Consider the following 22,928-nt stretch of genomic DNA (forward strand, 5'->3'; position numbering starts at 1 on the left):
CCTGGTACAAACGGTGATTTTTGATTAAACTGATTGCAACTAAGTGCGCTAACACAAAATATATATACAGAAAAAACATTGTTAACAGGGAATTTAATTCATTATCAAATTAAGTAATTATCAATGGTGAGGACGAGTTAAAGTCGGCCAGTTAAAACAATCTATAGCTAATATAATTACAGCTGCATAATATTGTTGTTGTGTACGGCTCGTTTTCCATTTTTTCTACAGTAATGTAATGGTTACCAGGCCATGACCAGCTGTATTATAACAGCAATCATTTTGCTGATCTTTTCCAACGTTATAAGAACCTCCCCCTCCTCCACAAGAATCATCTTCACATTTCCCACCGCTTCCCCCGGAATATCCTCCACCGCCACCTCCACCGCAACCCGCACCACCACCCCCACCAAAACCACCAGAACCAGAACCGTCATTAAGAGATGGCACGAAACTCTGTCCACCCACTCCTCTTTGAAGAAATCCTTTACCCCCTTCTCCACCATTGCCCGGAGTCGTTCTATGACTCCCGCTGGAGTAAAAGCCGCCGCCGTCACCACCTGAAAAAATAAAATAAGCTGACTCATTCCCATACGTATATTTAACGATCCCAAATTTACCTCTGTCATGCAATGGAGGTTTGCCTAAAAATATTATGAGTTGCCCACGCACAATTAAAAAAGGAGGGTTACAAAACTATATTTACTGTGCCTTTCAATAACAAGTGAACAGTTGCGTTTGTTGTTGCTGTCAACCAAATTTTCGGCAGCTTCCGGAAATTGAAAAGAGTATTTCGACAGCAACATCTACATAGAGAAAGCCGATGAATCGACTGCTGTCTAATCAAATGGGTCTTGTCGGCAACTGACTTTGGTGAAATGAATATAATCATTCTCGTCACTCTCACCTGAAGGACGGCCATTAGAACCAGTGTCTGTACCGTGTCCATTGCTGCCTCCTGACCTTGAGTTGTACCCAGGATTCTCTGACGTGTTTGTGCTAGCATCACATCCCTGGTGTCTCGATGTTACAGCTCTGAGGCCTCCACCGCCTCCGGCCACTATCAAAGACGTATTGCTTCCTCTTACTACAAATGTTCCTCCACCACCTCCACCAGCTCCACCAACTCCAGAACTCACGTCGTGTCTTATTCCTCCCTCTTGACCAACCAGAATTTGAATCATTTCTCCTTGCGAGAGGTTGAAGGTTCCAACCATTCTTGCACCTCTTCCTCTGCATTGGGCACTGCTCTGGTAGTTATCATACCCCCCTGCTGCTCCCACTGCTTCTATTCTGTATTGACCAGTGTACGGCACAGTCCACTGTTGAATACCGCCGGACAGTGTAACTTGACCGTCATGATCCTGACCTGTGTAGTGACTACCGAGTGACGTTGGACCATCTTTTCCACCCGCTCCAAGACTTGTAAAGGTAGCATTGAATCCTGGGAAATTAAGAAACATCAACAGTCTGAAGTTCAGGTAACAAATTATGTACCTAAAAACTGTAGCTCTGGCGCCAAATTGCCATCTAACGATAGAAATGTGGCAAAACCCATAATTTGTTGCAAGTAAAGAAAACAAATAACATCTTAACTGAGCATTTACCAATAGGGCTTTTCAGGGATAGCTGGGTTATTTGAAAGGCATAACCGAGGTACCGAGACCAAGCCCAGCTTGGAAAGGGAGATGACTTTGGACACGGGAACAACTGATAATTAAGACCAGCGCCATAAACAATGAGTCGGTCAGACTGCCTCAGTAGTAATGAAAAGTGAAAAAAAAGTGTGCTGGCATTTTGTACCAATTTACAGTCGCTATTTTTGCCCACGTGTGCCAAAATAGATCTTTACCGTATTCCAATCAAGCAGTTAGGTTAGGTTTTGTAATGTTCTCATTTTAGTTATAGGGCCAACCAGGTGTTACAATATGGTCCAAAATGGCAGCGCCCTGGAAAGATCCCAAAGTGATTTGAAATTTTCAAATATATTTAAACATTTCTAATGCACAAATATATCTTCAACAATTTGGTGGATAATTTGTTCCAACAGTGCAGATTTTTTGTAAGTTGTAGTTTTAAAAGTCTAACTTTAATGGTTAATACAACTGAAACGTAACACTATCGGAATTAATTTTGGAGACGGAAACCTTGTTAGAGGGAAAGTCGCCCGATATGAATCAAGTGAAGAACGAGGTTTACGTCTCAAATTTATCGGTCTATTGTGTCGTCTTTAACAACGGGAAAATCCGACTCGTTATTGACGGAAACCATCCAGAATACAAAAAAAAAAGCCTGTAGCTATTGGCTATTTCCGAGTTACCTTACGGATCCTTACGCCTCTGTTTCAAAACGAGTCCTCGTTCAAAAACTTTCATATGAAAATGAGTTTGATTGGCTTGAAGATAGTGGCCCAGATCCAAGCCAAGTCTCGTTATGATACAGAGGCAAGGGGTAGCTCGGGGTGCTTTTCCATTCAACCAAAAACAGCTTTTTGAATTTCCGGAGATTTTCGGTGACGAAAGGAATAGCATTTTCCGGAATTCCCGGAAAGAGGGCGAACTCGCGTTATATATCCAAATCTTAGAAAATTTGTCAATGAGAATTTTCCTTCCACTGAATTTTTCTTCTGAAATTTCCTGAATTTTCGGCTGAATGGTCCGCATGCCTGAAAGGGTGTCAGTAAAACGCGGACTCGGGATCGGGGTCAGGACCGGGGCCGGGGTCTCTTTTATACATTTTTTTTTCCTTTTTACTATAAGTTTCTTTTTCAATGTCTTTTTTTCTTTTCTTTTCTTTTTTTATCCTAATTTCCAATTTTTCATTGCTATATTTTGCATACAAAGGAAATGAAATGCAGTGGAGTTCATTTGTTAGGTACATCACCGCAAACAACCCGCGTCACATTTAAGTCAAGACAGTCAAATATAGAAGATGCACGCAGTTCTCTCCTAGTTCATGAGTTAATCGAGAATTAAGGGATCCACTATCTAAGCCTATAAAAATAAGTCTCGAAAGCTTAGTATAGATGGTTTTCACGTGACGTCAAAAGGTTCTGAGATTCAAAACTAAACAGCCACCAGAGTCTTTCTCCTCATCAGGCATAAGAGGTGCAAAATGTATATTGATGACAACGTTTCAGCTCAATAGCGAAACCAGTGCATTTTGAACTTCAGGTTTGTGGCAGAGCGTGACATAGAGCTACGATCGCGTTTGTCGAGAAATATATACTTACTTCGTGATTGTTAACCATTTGTGAAGTAAAAGTATCAGGAAAAGTTTTTGTGAATATATGTTTTTGCACTAAATATAGTCAGTGGCCTTTACACTATTTTCCGGCCGCCATATTGCAATTGGTGTACTGCAGAGCTTCGTCAACATGGCAGCTCTATACTGAGCTGTAAATTTGTGCGAAACCTATCGACAAATATCTGAAGTTTGGGATAACGCACAGTCCTAAAACGTGAAGAAGTTTTTTTCCTTTATTTATCTTTAAAGTATTGTAAAGCGCCATGGACAATTAGTGGAAAATGGCGCTATATAAATGTATATTTATTTATTTATTTATTTATTTATTTATTTATTTATTTATTTATTTTCTTGACTTCATCCACCGAATGGTTTTCGATTTATTTTTTTCATTGCGCGACAGTCAAAACGATCTATACCAATCTCGTTCCCAGGGTCTCATGGTAGGCGGCGGGGGTGTTTCTGGTAAGTTTTGCCTATTCTAGTTCACGAAATTGTTAATTCAAGGTAAACAAACCTGTTTTTCCTCGCTTCTTTTCTTGCGAGAGTATGACGTAGTCAATTCACGGAACTGCCAGAATAGAGCTGCAGCGAGTGTGTACTAAGCTTTCGAGACGAATTATCTTTAGAGACTTTCAAAAATCCTTATTTGATCTGATGGTGGATCACTTAATTCTCCATTAATTCGACTAACTCAATGACTTTCTTGCAGAAATCAGCGCGCTGAATTAGAAAATACATTTGTGCAGCTTCTATATTCGACTGTCTTGACTGAAATGTGACGCGGATTGTTTGAGATGTGAAAAAATGAGATCCATCGCATCTTATTTTCATTAGATGCGAAAATATTGCAATGATGCACTGCTGATGTAAATCGCGAGAAATCGGAATTTGGGTTAAAAAAAGGAAAGAAAAAGGACATTAAAAAGGAAAATTAAAGAAAAGGAAAAAAAAAAAGTTAAATATAAAAAGAGACCCCGACCCCGAGTCCGCGTTTTACTAACATCCTGCCTGAAATTCAAAAATATTTGCATATTTCTGAAACTTTCCATAGAAATTTCCGTACCGTCATTACCCGTTTGGAAAGTTCCCGATTTTTTGATTGAATGGAAAGCGTCCCACTTCTGCGATAGAGTGGTAACTTGGCCTCCACTCACCTAGTCATCGTCCCCAATTACAGCGGGCATCAAAACGCATGCGCCATAATTTCAACATGACATAGCGCCATGATCCACTCTGATAAACAGACTCGGCCGCTTAGATAAAGAGCTAATTATTTCAAACATCAAAACCGGTAACTGATCTGCCATATCTGGTTTTTACAGGTAACAACAACGGCTCGCCTCCAGCTCGCAATTGTTAATATCCATTCAAATCGGGCCGCCAAGTTGTATTTGTCAATTGCAGTACGTCTTGTGTATTCACTCAACTCACACACTCACCTGCCGGGCCGGGGGCCTGTCCAATTTCCAAGCTTGTAATTACTCGCTGTGGTTAATTAAAAAACATTACATATAGCAATAGTTACCAGTGCAGTTTATTCCATCTCCATGAAATTCATCTTTGCACGAGCAGTTATAGGATCCTCGGGTGTTGTTACACACAGCATTAGCACTACAGCTGTGTGTTCCGTTGGTACATTCATCTATATCTAAAACAACAAAGAAGGAAATTTTAAAAAACAAAGAAGGAAATAAGTGTCATTATAAATAAGCACAGTTATTACTAGCTTCTGAAGAAAGGTCAGTGTGAATGGAGACGCTTATAGCTATTGAGCAGCTTGAAGTTGAGAAAGCCAGTAAATAAACCGCTGTAGACAGTTTGTGCAGCTGGCGTTTATCCGAGCATTAGTCCTTCGTCAGAGCAAAGACGAGGCGGAGTACGGAGTTGCGCTATTGGAGTAAGACGGCAACAGAACTTGAACACAAGAATTAAACTGTGTTACAGATAGTTACCAGTGCAGTTTATTCCATCTCCATAAAATCCATCTTTGCACGTGCAGTTATGGGATCCCTGGGTGTTGTTACACACAGCATTAACACTACAGTTGTGTGTCCCGCTAGTACATTCGTCTTCATCTAAAACAACAAAAAGAATTTGAAGTTTAAAACATGCAAATGCCATTGTAAATTGGCACCGTTTTTAGTTTCTAAAGAAACGTTTGTACTGTGTAAGTGTTCGAATGAGACACTCAGCCATTTATCAAATGGAAGTCCTGAAATACGATTAAGGTCAGTTAACCGCCTCTTCAAGATGTAAAGCCCATGTTTCGAGCATCAGACCTTCGTCAGAGCAAAGTACAGGATGTTTATAAATGTTACCAGTGCACCCGTTTATTCCATCTCCATTAAATCCATCTTTGCACGTACAGTTGAAGGATCCCGAGGTATTGTTACAAATAGCATTCATATGACACTTGTGTGTTCCGTTGGTACACTCGTCTATATCTAAAAAAAAAGAGACAAATAGTTCAATTTGGAACTATAAAGAAATGTTTCGATGTAAGAAGATCAATAAATTAGTGTAGGTAATCGTATAAATGCGAATGCAATTAAGGATTTACACTACGCGTTTTTCGATCGACGCAACATAAAGGTGATATTCACTCCAAATTAAAGGGGCTCAGTCGCGGTATTTTGAGTAATTTTGGCCACATACAAAATAACCTTTATATGGCAGGAAACCTGAAAATAACAGTTTAATAAGATAGAAAACATTAAAGAAATAATGATAAACCATAAAGGAACAAGTATGGCCAAGGATGGAGAAGATTGACACGGATTACAAATGACGAATTTGAAAAATTGAGGCTAAACTTTTCAATACGCGCAAACCGTGACGTAGCTCCTTTAAGAACATGCCTCAGTAAATCTTAGAGACATTAAATTTTACGTTTGAACGGAAAATTTGTTATTATTAAGCAAGGGCAATTTTCGCCGCTTACTCACGTGTATCACAGAATTCGAATGCCTCGCTTACGTACATATTGCAGACAACTGTATTTGATGTCCAGATATTTCAATTTTTCACATGGTTCATCTAATACTTATTTACTCACAAGTCCCTCCAGTCTCGCGACGTTTTTGTTGCAACAAACGCAGTTGCACGAAGTAGAATCATGTTCCCTAGCCAAAACTGGCGGCAACAGCGCAAATGATTTTTTATGAGTTGCCTAGGGATTTAACACTAAGCAACGTTTCCTGCAGCGCGTGTCATAACAGCATTGGCGAGCCAAGGTCATGAAACATTGCCTACTGTAGGAGCAGTGTGACGCATAATTCAGACACATATTGTTTATCGTTTCCTCACTTACCTAAATTGATATATTCCAGGCATCTGTATTTGACTTCCAGATATTTGTACGTTCCACGACATGGATCGTCACCGAACAAGTCTTTAAGTTCTTTATTTACATGTAACTCACAACTGGTTTCCCCGTTACACTTATCCTGCACTCGTGTTAGAGAATTGCTGGAACGACAGTTTATGTTGCTCATTTTGTCATGTAAACACGTATGCCGGTCCAGCCTGCCGTAGTTCGCGTTCAGCACGTCGATTATTTTTCCGTTTGGGCAGCTTATTTTTCCTTGGCGATTCTCACAAATTATAACGGACCGTGGCTTCACTGCAGAAAATAAGAGAAGCAGGAGAAAGGGGAAAAGAAGACATTTAAGTGTCATTATCTTGGAAATATAACATCCCTTATTCTGCTCTGGTATTTCATCAAATATTGGTGTCATTTCAAAACTAAGGTATTATCTTTCTATTAGAGCAACGTTACTATAACCTAGTATACCCTTATCTATCATGTTCTATAATAGCTTGGGGAAGTGCTTACAAAATGCAGCTGAAAAATGTGCAATCCAAACAAAATACTCTCCTAAGATTAATGCTCTTTTCCAGCTACGTCTGGAGCTTACACAGAAAGTGCTCTCCATTTCACACTACACAAGGTATACATTGAAGGCAAATTTCTGTAAACCACGTCTTCGCACTAACATTGGAAAACAAATGGTCTCCTATCTCGAGTGATATCCCACATTACCTGGAAGCTAAGCGTCCATCTGTAATCTGATAAAGAATGCTAAAATAAGCTAGTAAAATAATTTGATCAGCTTACGAGACAACTGTCAATCGCCAACTGGACTTGAATAAACTAAACATTCGGTTTAGAGTGAACGATCGCTTCAAAGTTCGCCTTTTAGTTTAATATAAAAATTATAAGGATCTAAAAGTTTCTAGTCCACAGCAATCCGGCCCCATTGTGGCTCATGAACACGTACACTTTTCCTATGGAAATAAAAAAAGCAAAGAGCTCAAAGCCTGCTTGTGAAAATGCGAAATGCTCTGCTGTATTTGAAAGGAGCTACAGTTATTTACGGCTACTTAGCAGCAAGTGTCCGAACTAGCGTCAAAGTTCGAGAGACTAAACTTCTCCCACTGTTTCTACTCCGAGTACAGGATAGAATATCAGGGCAAGCTTTCAACTCATCACTCATCTGGTAAGCGTTGTAATTGTTGAGGTTCACTTCGCTGAGATGACCGGAGACTGCTGTTTAGCGATAAAGAGTTACTACACTCAGTGTAAGTGTTGTTTGAGCGTTTTTACAAAAATAAAGCTTCTCATCATAAACAGAGACAGCTCAATTAGTGTTTTCTGCCATTATTTTACATCTATAAATATAATTTCTGCCTTCATAATAAATATAATCCGATATAATGTCTTTTATCCAAGCATTCGCTAGATTCAGAACTCATTTATTTCGCTACGTGGTTACCGTTGTTTCCGGCGGAATCTACAACCCTGGCCAGAACTCTTGGAACATAAAGTCCATATCCCGTAAAAATGACGTGTTTCCCCCCCCCTCCCCCCCCCCCCCCGATGCAATGTTGATGTCAGGCATTCAAGTCATTTTCGGTAGACTCAACATTCCTTGGGGGAGGGGGACGAAAGAATTTTCTCTCTTGATTTTCATAACTGTCCCATGATGTTTTGACCAGGGTTGTAGCAAAACTCGTTATTTTAGGTACAGTTTTAACACTATATGTGTCAACAATGGCTTCTATGCAGTTATTCCTACTGCAGACCATTGCGAAATTTGAAATTCAGCTTACCGTGCATCTGTACTCTGATTAAGCACGCTGTTTTAGCCAACCAGAGTGCGTGATTTCTTTAATTACAGAGCATGTACGAGAACGTTATTACAGAGAATGTATCGGCACGTTGTACATAATTGCTAATTTCTCGGCTAAATTTGCAGTTTAAGCACGCTGTTTGAGCCATTTGTTTAATTACAGCGCATGTACGGGAACGTTATTACAGAGAATGTATCGGCACGTTGTACATAATTGCTAATTTCTCGGCTAAACTTGCAGTTTAAGCACGCTGTTTTAGCCATTTGTTTAATAACAGAGCATGAACAGGAACGTTATTACAGAGAATGTATCTGCACGTTGTACATAATTGATAATTTCTCGGCTAAATTTGCAGTTTTAATAACAGCCACGACGATTTTCCACTAAATATCAGAAGAAAAGGTCTTTAATATATTCGAGCAGTGTACAAATTAAGAGTGTGTCCGTGAGAAAACCAGGCAGAACCAGGCAGGAGGTGATACAGCTCAAATCCCCGATTTCGCTCAAACTTGGCACAGATGTCGGGTTTGGTGAATAAATGGTTATGGTAAAAAATTAGGTCAAAATATTTTATTCCCCTCACGTTAGGGGGACCCCTCCAAAAATGGCTGTTTGTCACTAATTTATGCATATTTAATCAGCTGTCTTTGGTTTAGTATTACTACAACAAGAAGGGCCACGTGAATGAAATCCACTGGATCATTTTCCACTAGTATCAGTCTCAAAGCAGAGATACTAATTTGAACTAGACAATTTGATATCTCTCCGTGGCTCCATCTTAAGTAAGGTGCATATAGCGTAGTGTTGTAAATAGTTGGTAAAAGTTCAATTGAGGCCTTACACTACTGTAAAATGATATTAAAATCTTTTAAAAAATCCAAGCTTTCGCCGATCTACGACATCATCAGGGATAAGAAAAAATATTCCGCGTAAGGCTTATATACAGATGTAAAGTACAAACGTGTGAAAAGCGAAAGAATGTGGGGGGTAAAATACATGAGGCAAATAAGATACAAATATGAATAAAAACGAATGATATGATGTAATGAGCCAGTGTCAAAGTACAAAGAGTCTCTAGATATGTGAAAATAATTATTAGAATAAAAGGTCCGCGAATTCGCTGCATTCCTATCGGGAGTTGAGGGCAGGTTGGTAGTTTCGTATATAAAACGCTTCGAACAGTCGTAGTTTTGCGGGGTCGTTTTCTAGTACAATGGTCTTGATTTCGATGCCTTTGTGGACTTTATTTTGGCCCTTTGAAATGTGTTTCTTTACGGAGGAGTTGTCATTGTTCAGGTGTTCTCGTACACGATCGTTGATAAAGCGTGTAGTGCTCCCGATGTAATATTGGTTGCAGTTGTTACACGTGATTTGGTAAACAGCGTTGCGTAATAAGCATAATTTGGTGCTGGAGATAGGGCAGTTGGCCCTCGTGCATGTCCGTTCCGTGTTGTTCTGAGAGAGAGCTCGTCTGAGGGTGTATGACTTGTGCACGGCCCGTACTGGTATACCCTCTTTTCGGAAAATGTTGTTGATCCTGTAGTTGAGACGTTCAGAGATATATGGGATCTTCAGGTACGACCATTCTGTGTTGAGAGGTCGGGGGTCTTTCTGATGGTTCTGGGAGTACTTAGTTTTGTCTATAGTGCTTTCAGGATACCCGTTAAGACGGAGGACGTCGTCAAACATGTTTTGATGCTTTGTGGCTGTCGTTTTTGTAGAGCATTTATCGTCGATACGTTTCCGCTCATTACGAATGAAGTTGATCTTTGACTTTTCTGGTATTGCTGATTGGTGGTGAACGAAGAGTGGTTTCTTTGCTATTTTTTTTGTAAAATTCAAAGGAGCTTTTGCCGTATTTGGAGATGGTGACGTTGAAATCAAGTAGTGATAGTGAGAGGCCTTTGGGTGTTATTTCTGGTTTCTCAATTTCAAACTTTAATGTAGGGTGCAGATTGTTCATTGTATAGTGGAATTGGTCTGTCATTTCCTCGCCAGTTGTCTGGAGATAAATATCGTCGACGTATCTCCTGTAGGGGCTTATAGATAAGTGTGAAGAGAGGGCGATGGTTTCCAGTGTGTCCATGAATAGGATGGCCAGAATACCTGAGATGTTAGAACCCATAGGTAGGCCTTCTTTTTGTCGGAAAACGTGACCATTGAAGGCGAAGTACATGTTGTTTAGCGTAACTGTGAATAGTCTTTAACTGATAGCAAATATCTGCACTGGGCAACCGCAAATATACATTACTCTAACATGGATAGTGAGAGCAATCACTAAAGTTCTCAAAAAAGCCACAAAATGTTTAGAGACCTTTTTCCGTGCTGGCGTACTGTTTACATAGGACTTAACGATTTTTGGCCATTTCATGAACATCCACTTAAACACAAAAGCCATTGTTCTGTCTTAACCTAACTCCAAATTAACAAGAAATATCCACCTAAGTATTTTCCTATCAATTATAAATACGGTGAAAAGAAGCACTTGAGACATTTCTTTCAAATATTTTTTTCAAAAAAAAAATCTTATTTCTTCTACATTTTGTGACAGTCTCACGATATCGAAAAATTGCGGCAAAAGAAGCTTCAACCCATAAGTTCCCTCAACTTATGTTTTCAGGTGTAAAATAGAATGGAAGTAAAAAAAACAACTACATACAAGTTCTTCTTGTATATCTTGTTTGTTTCATTATTACTAATGGCGAGCCAAAGGCATACAGATCAATAAGCCGCTTTTATTGTTTAACAAATAAAGAAGCCTCGACTGTGCTCTGTTCTGTTGTAAAGCACGCAGGAAGCGGTAGGGCACGAAAGAGGTGTAGGGGTAAACACGAGACGAAGTCGAGTGTTTTTCCCCAATTGTTGAGCGCTCTACTGCTTCCTAAATGCTTTACAACAGGACGGAGCACAGTCGAGGCTTCTTTATTTGTTTTATGATAAAGAATCCAATAATTTCTCCACGCATTCGGCTGAATTTTCAAACCAAACTTTATTTTCCAAACAAGTAAAAGTGGCGTCAGCCGTGCTCTGTTCTCCGATAAAGCACGCTAAGATAAGCCAATCACAATCCTTCTTAGAATTGTTCAAATAATTTGATTGGCTAACGAAGCGACAGCTGTCAATCACAAACTGGACTTCAGCGAAGCTTTTAGTTTCGAGTAGTTTCGAGCGGCTTTCGAGAGAAGAACGATGCTTTCAAAGTTCCGTCGCTTTTTAGTTAATTTTCAAATAAGAATCTAAAGGCAGGTAACAGTTTGTAATCCAGAGGAATTCGGCCGTATTTTGGCTCATGAAAGCGTGCACTTTTTCAATGGAAATTACGAAACCAGGAGCCGCTTGCGGATGAAAATGCGAAATGCTGAGTTGAATTTGAAAGGAGCTACAGTTATTTACGGTTTGCAGCCGCTTGCAGCAAGATTGCCCGAACTAGCATAAAAGTTAGAAAGACTTAACTGCTCCCACTGGTTCTACTCCGAGCACAGGGGAGAAATATCTAGAGCAAGCTTTGAGCTGACCACTCGTCGGTTCACTTCGCTGAGATGACCAGAAAATGAGCGTCACTACACTGCATGTAAGTGTTGTTTTGAGCAATTTAGCATTTTTGCGAAAATAAAGCTTCTCATCATAAACAGAGACAGCTCAATTGTTGTTTTCTGTCGTTGTTTTACTTCTTTAGTATAATTTCCGCCTTCGTAACAAATGTAATGTCTTTTATCGAAGCACTGGTTAGGTTGAGAATTTGTTTATTTCGCTACGTGTTTTGTCGGCGGCAAAACTTGTTATTTTAGTACAGTTTTCACACTTCTGTTACTAACGATGGCCTCCGTGAGCCATATTTACTGTAGACATAGAGCTCGTTTCCATTGCGTTTGTCTGAATCACAGGGGATGTTTAATTTGGGTCAAATTTGTCAAAATTCCGAGGCAAATATTTGGAAGTCAGTTTACTGTCATTAACCCGCGCTCTGTTCTCTGATAAAGCACGCTGTTTCAGCCAATTAGGGCGTGCGTTATGTGGAAACTTTATTATAATTGTCTTTCACTTATAGTGGGTCGTGTGTGTTGTCCAGTTTATAAGTTTGTCATTACTCACTGTCATAAAATTAAAAGACATAGAAATAGTTACCAGTGCAGTTTATTCCATCTCCATAAAATCCATCTTTGCACGTGCAGTTATAGGATCCCCGGGTGTTGTTACACACAGCATTATCACTACAGTTGTGTGTTCCGCTGGCACACTCGTCAATATCTGAAACAACAAAAGGAATCTAAATGGAAAATGTTTAATTGAAATGATGTGCTTACAAAACTTTTCGCTCTGACATAGAGTGTCTCATTTGTTACTATTTTATTTCCTCACGTAAAAGTCACATCAAGTAACTTTCGATAAGTTACAGCACCGTTAACATCACATTTGTGTGTTCCGTCGGTACACTCGTCAATATCTAACACAATAAAAAAGATTCCTAAGGAATATCTGTATCGTAACGACAATTGCTATTAAATTATCTCACTAGAGATCAATTGTTATTATATTCCGTGTGATCTCCTAGCATGTTCTGACTGTTAAACTTCTAAGCAAGATTCGAGAACAGCAGTCCTAATAGCAACAACAACTACAACATCAACAACAGTAATGATAGCAGCAACAGAAAGCCAACTTTTGTAGTCGTAACTCCCTGTTATAACTTCTCATTCTTGATATTTAAGCCCCTCAAAATTCTATTGCTAGGTTGGGTAAGACCACCGATAACAAAAAAATGTATTAGTACCGTGTTCACAGTCATGGCCAGTAAATCCGGGAATACACAAACACTGGTAATTTCTGTCTGTAAAACCGGCCTGGCAGGTTGCGTTGTTCTGGCAAGCTTTCTTTGCACAAGCATTCTTCAACGAAAAGAACAAAAATAGCCGTTATTACAGCGACATCAATTGACGATATTCAACGGTTAAAACACATAAAAACTGTAAACACTAACTGCGCCACCTTGATTAATCGCCTGAAGCGTTGATAAAGGTAAATTTGTCAAAGTTGATCAAGGTAAATTTGTCTTCCTTGAACAGTGAATTTGATGTGCACATAGTTATACCAAAATCTTGCCAACTACACCTTGAATACTTCGCTTTTGCTCAAATTTTACACCAAGGTGGCAGTAGTCGTTACTGGATATAGCTAAAGAAAACTATTACCATTATCATTTAGTAGAATTCTACTTGAACACTAATGAAAATACAGCAATCTGATTGGCTGAGTGATCGCACACTATCAGCCATTAGTATAAATCTACAGGCGTTCTATCACGAATGCCTTACTCTGATTGGCTACGCTACTCACTATCTACTCCGTTGTAGACAGTGAGTAGTAAGGCAGCGTGCGCTTGGACTACTTCTTTGTGTTTTCGACAAGGATTTAGATAAAGTTTTGAACGACCAATAAAGATTTATACTAAAACAATTAGATTATGATTTCTATGCGTGATAGTTGAGGCCATCTGCGAAATGGCGACGTTTTTTTGTTTTTCCAAAGTTTTGGAGGAACACTGATGCATGTGAAGTCTAAAAGAAGAAGATTTTCGGTTTCTTAACTTAAATTATATTAAATTAAATTATTGAAAAAAAAAATTATGCGCGCGAACACAACTGCAATTTCAAATGACAATTCAATCCGAGTGATCTCCCCAAGGCGCAAAGACGGCGAAGTTTAACAATACGTCGAGAAATAATTAGAAATCCTTATTTGTAGTGAATTTCAGTTAGAATTCTACTAAATCAAATTAGATTATTCGTTCTCGATTTCTATGAGGTGATAGTTGATTCGACCATCGGCCTCGTCAACTACCACCTCGTAGAAATCTCGAGTTTATAATCTAAGTTGTTAAGTAGTGGCACGTAAATCCCACTGGGGCAAGAAATGTTTCCCTTAGCAACCTATGTACCTCTGCCCAAGAGCCCTATCCAGGCCTGTTATGTATTTGGTCCCAGTTCTCAAAAAACCTTAGATGCTAAGCTCCAACCCCATCCCCGGCCTCCCCTTTTCAATACAGGATTTTGAACTCTTTTCGAGGTCGTGTCAAAAAATCCTTAAAAAAAAAATCCGTTCAGCATTTTAGATTTCAAACTGAAGTTATTACTTTCAACTTTTGAATTTCATGTTTACCTCGGCTCCGCGATACACATAATTTTCGTTCTTCGCGAGGTCGCCTGAGTGTTCGTTGTCGTGTTCATAAGTAGCGCTATTCAGATCACACTTGTGTTTTCCATTTGCCTCTTCCTTCTTGTTAAAATTATAACTGACACAGTTTGGCTCCATGTAGCATTGCAGCTCGCAGAAATCTTCATCCATGACGCCAATGGTACGAATCACGTGATTATTCTGCCGGTAGCCATGGATTGGAGCACTTGTGAATCTCAAATTGCGACAATGACCTGAAAAAGGTAAATTTGGACATGCCACTCTTACGCTCAAAAGTTACTTTAAGTAAATAGAATAATAAAGCAAATTTCAAAAGATGGAGGTGGACGCCCTGACTCGAATTCATTTGGGGCCTCTTAACCATCTGATTCTTGACGCAGTATTACCGAGCGGGTACATTGTTCAGGAGGTCCATTTAGACTTTTGCTACACACTCATGGACTGTTGGTGAATATAAACTCTAACGAAAGAGCGGAGGCGATCAAGTAACTCTTTAACTCTGTCGGCGTCGTTTTTAGTCCGAACTCCGAAGGACGGAGTACTATTATGGTTAGAATATTGGAAATGGTATTTTAAGCAAGCGAAATGCTAGTTCCTGATCAAAAACAAGCGCCTCAGATGTCAATTTTTTTGTCAGTTGGACATAATATGACGACATCTGTAAACTATTTTTGCTAGAGTGTGAACTCGCTCGCAGGATTGGTGAGGCAAGTCTTTGATAATACTAAGAAACTGCCTCTTTCCCACTCCCTCGGAGACTTTTGTGGTGATTATAGATCAAAGATCTACGAGAATCGCCGGCCTGAACACATGTGAAACAAAACCGTGCTACGGAACACTGCGGAAAGTTTAAAATTGACTTTCTCGTCTACGGAATGGAACTAGCACTAGTTCGACCAAATGTATCGCTTATTAGATTAGCATTCTCTTCTAGTGGAATTGTTTTTGTGATATAAACTTTTACGTTCTTAACAGATGGACCACAACACGCATTTGGATGACACAAATATACTTTTAAGAACGCTTATATCCAAGTTACTATTTTCCAAAAACAGCATTACGCATTGTTATAGATAGATTAGCCTTATTGCTGCCGTTAGATGAAGCATGATAACTTCGCACTTGCTGTTTGGAACCGCTCGTTTAACGCGTATTTAATAAAACTCTACCATAATACTTGAATTAACTTTTTTTTTAACTTTTGTCACTCTGACCGCGCCGAAATCGTGATGACTAACTACTTATTAACCGAGAGTGAGGTCTTTGCGGAAAAATCTCAGACCGAGACCTTGCCGTATTGACCAAGCGATAGCGAGGTTAATACGGCAAGGCTGAGGTTTGATATCTTCCCATAAAAACAGAACGTTCGAGGTTATTAAGTTGTTTATTATATGGCTTTTTGCTTTGTTTTGGGCAGCGGTCAACTAAAAAAAACACCTGGCCTCAATGAACTTAAAACTTGAGCCCGCAATATAGTCACGTGATACTGGGCGGCGGATACCTTGTTTTGACATATGCCAATTAGCCATAACATGCATGTCCAATATCAAAGATTTACGCTGTAAACCAAGGCTACATGTCTCAATCAACCTATTAGCTGGAGTATGGCTGCCTTGTTGCGTGACTTTAGTCCTCGTCGTCGTGCGCACGCGCCCACAAGCAATACCGCTAGCCATGATATCCATGAGAATATCCATTCATGGGTTTCCTTTTCTTTTCTATATGAGTATGGAGCTCCGCTTGGGCGGAGTTCCGCCATAAAAGGTGAAATTTGTCGGCTGGGGTCGTTTGAGCTGAGCAAAAGTGTCAAGTCAGTTATTCAAACTTGTCGAGTGGGAGTAGTTTTGTTTGTTGTCTTTTCTGCCAACAAACAAAACCTCATACACAAAATATGCCTTCTTGTTGCTAGACTGTTCGCAGCCGGTCTTAGGTTCTCAAGTTCGATGTGGGTTAATTCCCGCGAAAGTGAAACAACAAGGGCGCTATGGACGAGAATGGGTGGGAGTTGAAAAGATTATTTTCTCCTCGTTTGTGGACCACGCTTTTCTCATCCCAATACCCTCTCGTCATAAAAACCCTCGCTCCTTACTCCATGTCTGATTCACGAATAAAAACACCGTAAGCAGCTTACCTTGTTGTTTTCTTAGCTATGACATTAATTTCCTTTATATCATCAGTCAAACTTGAAGAAAACGCTAAATCAAATAGCACATTTTGAAAGTAGCAACCCACGATAAAACTTATTCAGACTACCCACTTCCAAGAAGACAGCTCATTATTTATTTTGCATACCACTCAATGTAAAAACAAACTCTTATACAAACGTTTTTTTTCTCAATTTCGTCTGAACTGGGGAAACACCAAGGATAACAAAGAAAAAAATATACAATAGAATATATCAGCTCGCTTTTTCCGAGATTATAATTTTTTCGACAAATGATAAAAACGTGACGGTATTTTAAGAAATTTGCATAGGCATGACAAGACCACCTGTTCAAGCTAAGTGTAAGTCAAAACCTCCTCTTTGCGGTGTGTTAGCGTTTTAATGCAGTGACTTATTAAGAGCGAATGTGCCCCAAAATCGAACATTTTCAAAATATGGCGGCGACAGCCAAACCATCAATTCGGCTCATATTCTCAGGTTGGGTAGGCCTTAGTGTGAAACAAATCACAAATTTTGGCTCAGTTTAGTTTGCCAAACTGTACGAAAAAGAAAAGAGATATAGAAAAAAAAACCAAAAAAACTGGTGATTATTTCTCCTTAGTTTTAAATTCAAATTCCAAAGTGTTTTTGCAAATGACGGAAATCAACCCCAAAACCCGACATTTGACTGATTTGGTTACTTAACGTCCCTAAACTGTTATCATTGAGAAAACAGTACTTTCAGATTTCGCCACCGACTACATCTGCTGCCTTTAAATAGACTTAAACAAAAAATCTCTTTAGGTGTTCGTTAAACTTACACTTGAGTTTGCTTACCATTTAAGTCCTTGTAATATCAGTATTTTTTTTACTCTTTTTAGAGATGAAAAACTGAAAACATTCGCTGGTTTAAAATGTTTAGAGCTGCGACTCCTGCAACGCCAGTCTTCGACAGGTGCAATGATAAAAAAAGTGGTAAAAAGGGATCTGGAATAGAAATGCTATGCAAGACTACAACAGAATAAAATCTGGAAATAAATCTAGGAATTTTGTTAAAAAGAGTGTTATATTGTCCTAGAGGCTAGAGTTATTGCAAAATCTGAAGGTTACCATTGTATGCCAACTTCTCCCTAATACGGTAATTGTATTTGAGTTAACGTGGGAAAAAGGCCGTACACATGCACAGGAATTCTACAGCTTAGGCCGTTGCAGTTTCACGGTCACGACTTTTAAAATGCCTTGCTTTGTACCCAAATAAGTTGCAAATTTACTAGTAACGCGTTAGGCTTTTTTAAGTGTTTTTTTTTTCTTGCAGGTGGAAAATTTTAAAACAAGTGAATGTTGTGAGCATTCCTAATCTGCGCAAAGCGTTGGCTGATTAATTATCATTCCGACCGCAGCAAAGCTATACATTAATAAAAGTCTCGTCTGGACGCCTTAATTAATTGGAATTGAGTCAGTCAAGGATGCTGAAAACTCTCGTTCATCCTTTTGCTACACGGTAATCGCAACAACTTGAAACAAGCTGCACTAAAACAAAAATATTTTCGAGCATTGACTGCAGACAACCTTACCTTGCGCCTCTGGGATCAAGGAAGCCAACAAGACGCGGAAAACAAAGCAAAAAGATACAACGAGCATCTCTAAGACGATCTCGTGAAAATCTTGCAAAACAGCTTCAAAATATCTTATTCCAGTGAGAAGCTAAAACGTCCTGTTCAACTTTGGGTACTATGATGAGCTAAACTTCGACACCTGCATGAGTCATCAATTTTAACTTGTTAATCTGTTAAACCACCAGCTCTAGAAATAAGCCACACATTGGTGGTCACAGCAACAGAAGAACTCTTTTGTCCTCTGAACTGTGGTTGGTGGATGTATCTTAACAATGCTATGATGCTGACGTATTGTCATGACATCAATTACACTCTCAAAAAGAAAGCGATGATGTTGCTGAATTAACGTGATATATATTGTTCTAGCGTTTAACATGAAAACACGAAATTCTTTTTCCAAATATGTGAGAAGTTTTAGAAAAGGAGCCTTGATTAGCGCTGTTACCTGTGTTCGATGAAATATTAAAAAAGCGCGCAATCTCGAAGTCGTCGACACTAGCTGGGCTGTTTGTCGTACTGTCTCAGTATTTTCATGTCATATACAGGGTTTTGAGAGTGACGCGAATCATGAACTCATTGGTCTCTTTTGTTTTGATTGGTTGGAGAATAACAGAATGACGAATTAAATTCTAATGTAGCTCAATCAAAAAAAATGCCGTCTCCATTGCCTAATACGTACAGTAAAATAATATTTGAACATCAGCATTAGCACCAATCCCGAGATCATAATAGGCCATTTCCCAGTTGAGCTTTGCCTCTGTGTCAAGACAAGCCTTCGTGCGAAACCATTCATATAAAAATGAGTTCCGCCTGAAGATTCACTTTCATGAAAATTCAATTCATCTTCATATGAAAGGTTTTGTACGAAGACTCGTTTTAAAACAGAGGCACAAGGTAACTTGGAAATGGCGCACACTTGTCACGTAATCTGCATGTATGGCTTTGAATGACACTGGAAGGTTTTTAACCAATCGAAATTGTACGACTCAAAACCTCATATCGTGCGGGACAATTTGAGTTTTCTAAGTGCGGCTTTATAATAATCTTTTCTGTTTGGATGCCTCGTTGTCCCACCTTTCACTCTTTGTATGGAATACGTCGCTTCGTATACCTTCCTCGTGGACATTTTATTATAATCTTTCCCAAAATATACAAACTATGCTGGGTAAACCCTCCACAAATGGCACTTAATTTATTAAATTATTGGATATCGTTACTACAATTAACTGTCAGTGTTCTCACAAGATCAATGGATAAATGGAACAGAATTTTCCTCACTGAAGCCAACTTTGAAAATTAAACCGTCGGTTAAGATCAGACCGCCGCACATGCGCAGAGAAGTGCAAGATATACTTTTATACCATCTTATAACTTTTTTGACAAAATGATAAAAGCATGAAAGTATTTTAACAAATTTGAATGGACATGACAAAGCCACCTGTTCAAGTTAAGTGTAAGTTAAAACTTCCTCTTGGTGGTGTGTTAACGTTTTATTGAAGTGACTTATTAAGAGTGGATGCCTATAAAAATCGATCTAAATCGCCTATCAATGGCACAAGTCGAAAAATTGATTTCGCTTGTATTTTGCCCATAGATAGGTCCTAGTAAGAAAAGAAACAGACCATAGTTAGTTTCTGCTAATACAGCTTTCTTTGGTAGAAATATGCCAAAAACAATTTCGCCCCGATTGAACGCAAATTCTACTTCCGGTTTTGGAGAATTTTTCGAATATTTGATTGCTTCGCGCTCTACAAAACAGCTACTTGAGAATCTTTCAATGGATTTTATATTTAGTTCAGGTCTTCGTGGTATGACTGAGCGAAAAATAAAATAAATCGAAGTTAGTTTTGAGCCCGAAACGAGATCAAACAGACACGCAAAATTTTATGATGTGTTGCAACCTAATGATTGCATTAAAGCGTCCCCATATTTTTCTATGGGCTATAACTTTAAATACCATAAAAACACTTTCTACGGGTTAAACATACACCCACCTGTTAGGATATCAAAAAATATCTCTGGGCAAATGGTTTTAAGTCGCCCGCCTTGGCCTGTGTTTCTCATAGATTTTGCCCAAAATCCGCCGTTGGGATGTAAACAATTGCATGACGCGGATAGTCACTGTCGAGTAAATATTCGTTTTCAACAATCCGATGAAAGCAATTTTTGAAACGTTGTGTGGATAAAATAAAGGAAAATGTTTTTTTCTTTGGTTTAATTTAGTATAAATATATATATTTTTTTTCATTTGCATTGCAACACCCACGACATCCCTGGTAAAGAACGTGACTACAGTGCTATAAACTACTAAGTGCGTGACGGCATCTCAGCTCTTCTAGCTGCGTACAAAATTTGTTCTTACACAATATTCTCAAACTCAGCAAGAAAACCCGGAATTTCTTGAATTGAATTAGCCGAGGAAAAAATTGCGTTTGCGTTTCAATCATACTGGGGGAAAAAATCCATCTTTTTTACTTTGGTTGTTTGATAAATTAAGTGACACTATTAACGCTATTCGCTACCTGTCTGAAATTTGCAGATCATAACACTGGTAGACAAACAAACACTACAGTGGTCGATCTATGAACAGCAAACGTCCATCTTGTTTTGTTCGCAGAAGTCGGTCACGGAAGAGCGAATTTCAGTGAACTATATATAACTTGATTAAGCAATTAGCCAAAATAGGGGGCGTCGATAAAACCAGGAACATGGAACATTCTGGAACATCCCGGAACATTTCGGAACATCGAATAATTATAATAATTTTGCGAAAAATACGTCAAATTAAATTTTAAAGATTTTATTAAATCCATTTTGAAATCACTGGTTATCCATGCAATCTGATTGGCTCTCAGTGGTGCGATTTATTCACGAATCGCGCTATTTTTGCAATAAATCGCATCTTTTTCTCAGCCAATGAAAATGGGACAGTAAAACAAAACAACCAATCAGATCTCAAGATAAGTTTAAATTAATCAATAAAATTTTAGGAAAATGAAAGGCAAAAAGCCATTGTGTGGAGAATTTTGCAACTACTATTGCCAAAACGTTGCTGCTATTGTAGTGTTTTTCCAAAAAAATTTGACGAATTTAATTAATTACAGTTTCTGAATGACGATTATGAGCTCCTTCAGGCAGAAGACCTACTTTAATGGAAGTTTCCAACTTTCAGTGCCCATTTTGACGAATATTTTGGCGATTTTTCTTCAACATCTGCTCAAGATCGATATGATACCGAGACTTGATTAGTGCTGTTACTTGTGTCCGATGAAATATTAAAAAAGCGCGCTATCTCGGAGTCGTTGACACTAGCTGGGCTGTTTGTCGCACGACATCAGTATTTTCATGTCATATGCAGGGTTTTGAGAGTGACGCGAATCATGAACTCGTTGGTCTCTTTTGTTTTGATTAGTTGAAGAATAACAGAATGACGAATTAAATTATAATGTAGCTTAATCAAAACATGCTGCCTCCATTGCCTAATACGTGCAGTAAAATAATATTTGAACGTCAGTATTAACAACAATCCCGAGATCATAATAGGCCATTTCCCGGTTGAGGTTTGCCTCTGCGTCAAAATGAGTCTTCGTGCGAAATCATTCATACGAAAATGAGTTCCGCCTGAAGATTCACTTTCATGAAAATTCAATTCACCTTCATATGAGAGGTTTTGCATGAAGACTCGTTTTAAAACAGAGGCACAAGGTAACTCGGAAATGGCGCACAGTTGTCACGTAATCTGCATGTATGGCTTTGAATGACACTGAAAGGTTTTTAACCAATAAGAAATTGTACGACCAAGCACCACGTATCGCGCGGGAGAATTTAAGATTTCCTCGTGCGGCTTAACAGTAATCTCTTCCCTTTGGAAGCGTCATTTTCTCGCCTTTGACTCTTTGTAATGAACGAGCCGTCTCGTCGCTGACCTTTTCTCGTGAACATTTCTCTCTGATCTTCACAAAATAATACAAAATATACCATGAAAACCTTCCACAAATGACAAATAATTTATTAAATACTGTTACTACTGTTAATTTAGTTTTACTGTTGTCAGTGGAACAGGTTTTTCCTCACTGAAGCCAACTTTGTCAGATCATCGCACATGCGCAAAAGAGTGCCGCACGCTGTCTGAAGAAAATTTAATCCGAACCTTCAGATCAGGAGTTCAGAATGCAATAACATAAGGCCGCTACCACCCTCAAGTTTGAACAGGCAAAAAAATACAATAAGAAAACGGTCAAAGGGGAAACAGTCAATTGTTGGAGCCTTTTAGTTTTCAGTACAGTAACACATACCATTTCAACTTAGAAGTAAGTTGAAATTTTATATTCTCATTGGTTTTCAAATACAGTCGAAGATCTCGGGTCTTCGGGTATTTGAAAAAGTGGTGGTAACTAATGCTGATCGCTTACGAGAACTTTAATCTAAATAGAATAAAACTTGTAAAATGTAAATAGCTATTGAAAGTCAAGGAATCACGATTACCACTTTATATGTTATATCACTGTAAATTTGACCACGAAGTGGTTATTTTATCACGGTGTTGACTCACGCAAACCACACTCAGGCGAATCAGGAAGAAGACCAGCTGGTAA

The 22,928-nt window shown here is 38.9% G+C and overlaps 1 protein-coding gene across 1 annotated transcript; it reads right to left on the reverse strand.

Moving 5' to 3' along the window:
• Window positions 1–600: 600 nt before the first annotated feature.
• On the reverse strand, window positions 601–18,358 carry LOC145488936 (uncharacterized). The gene is made up of 9 exons (XM_081467790.1): window positions 18,292–18,358; window positions 14,539–14,807; window positions 13,154–13,268; window positions 12,753–12,826; window positions 12,508–12,649; window positions 5,568–5,693; window positions 5,202–5,324; window positions 4,775–4,897; window positions 601–1,444 (listed from the first exon to the last, which is right to left on the reverse strand). The coding sequence occupies exons 1-9, from the start codon at window positions 18,356–18,358 to the stop codon at window positions 840–842; spliced, it is 1,644 nt and encodes a 547-aa protein (XP_081323916.1). The 3' UTR covers window positions 601–839.
• Window positions 18,359–22,928: the final 4,570 nt, after the last annotated feature.

The sequence above is a fragment of the Orbicella franksi genome, chromosome 6 (assembly GCF_964199315.1).
Source record: "Orbicella franksi chromosome 6, jaOrbFran1.1, whole genome shotgun sequence".
NCBI classification, from domain to species: domain Eukaryota; kingdom Metazoa; phylum Cnidaria; class Anthozoa; order Scleractinia; family Merulinidae; genus Orbicella; species Orbicella franksi.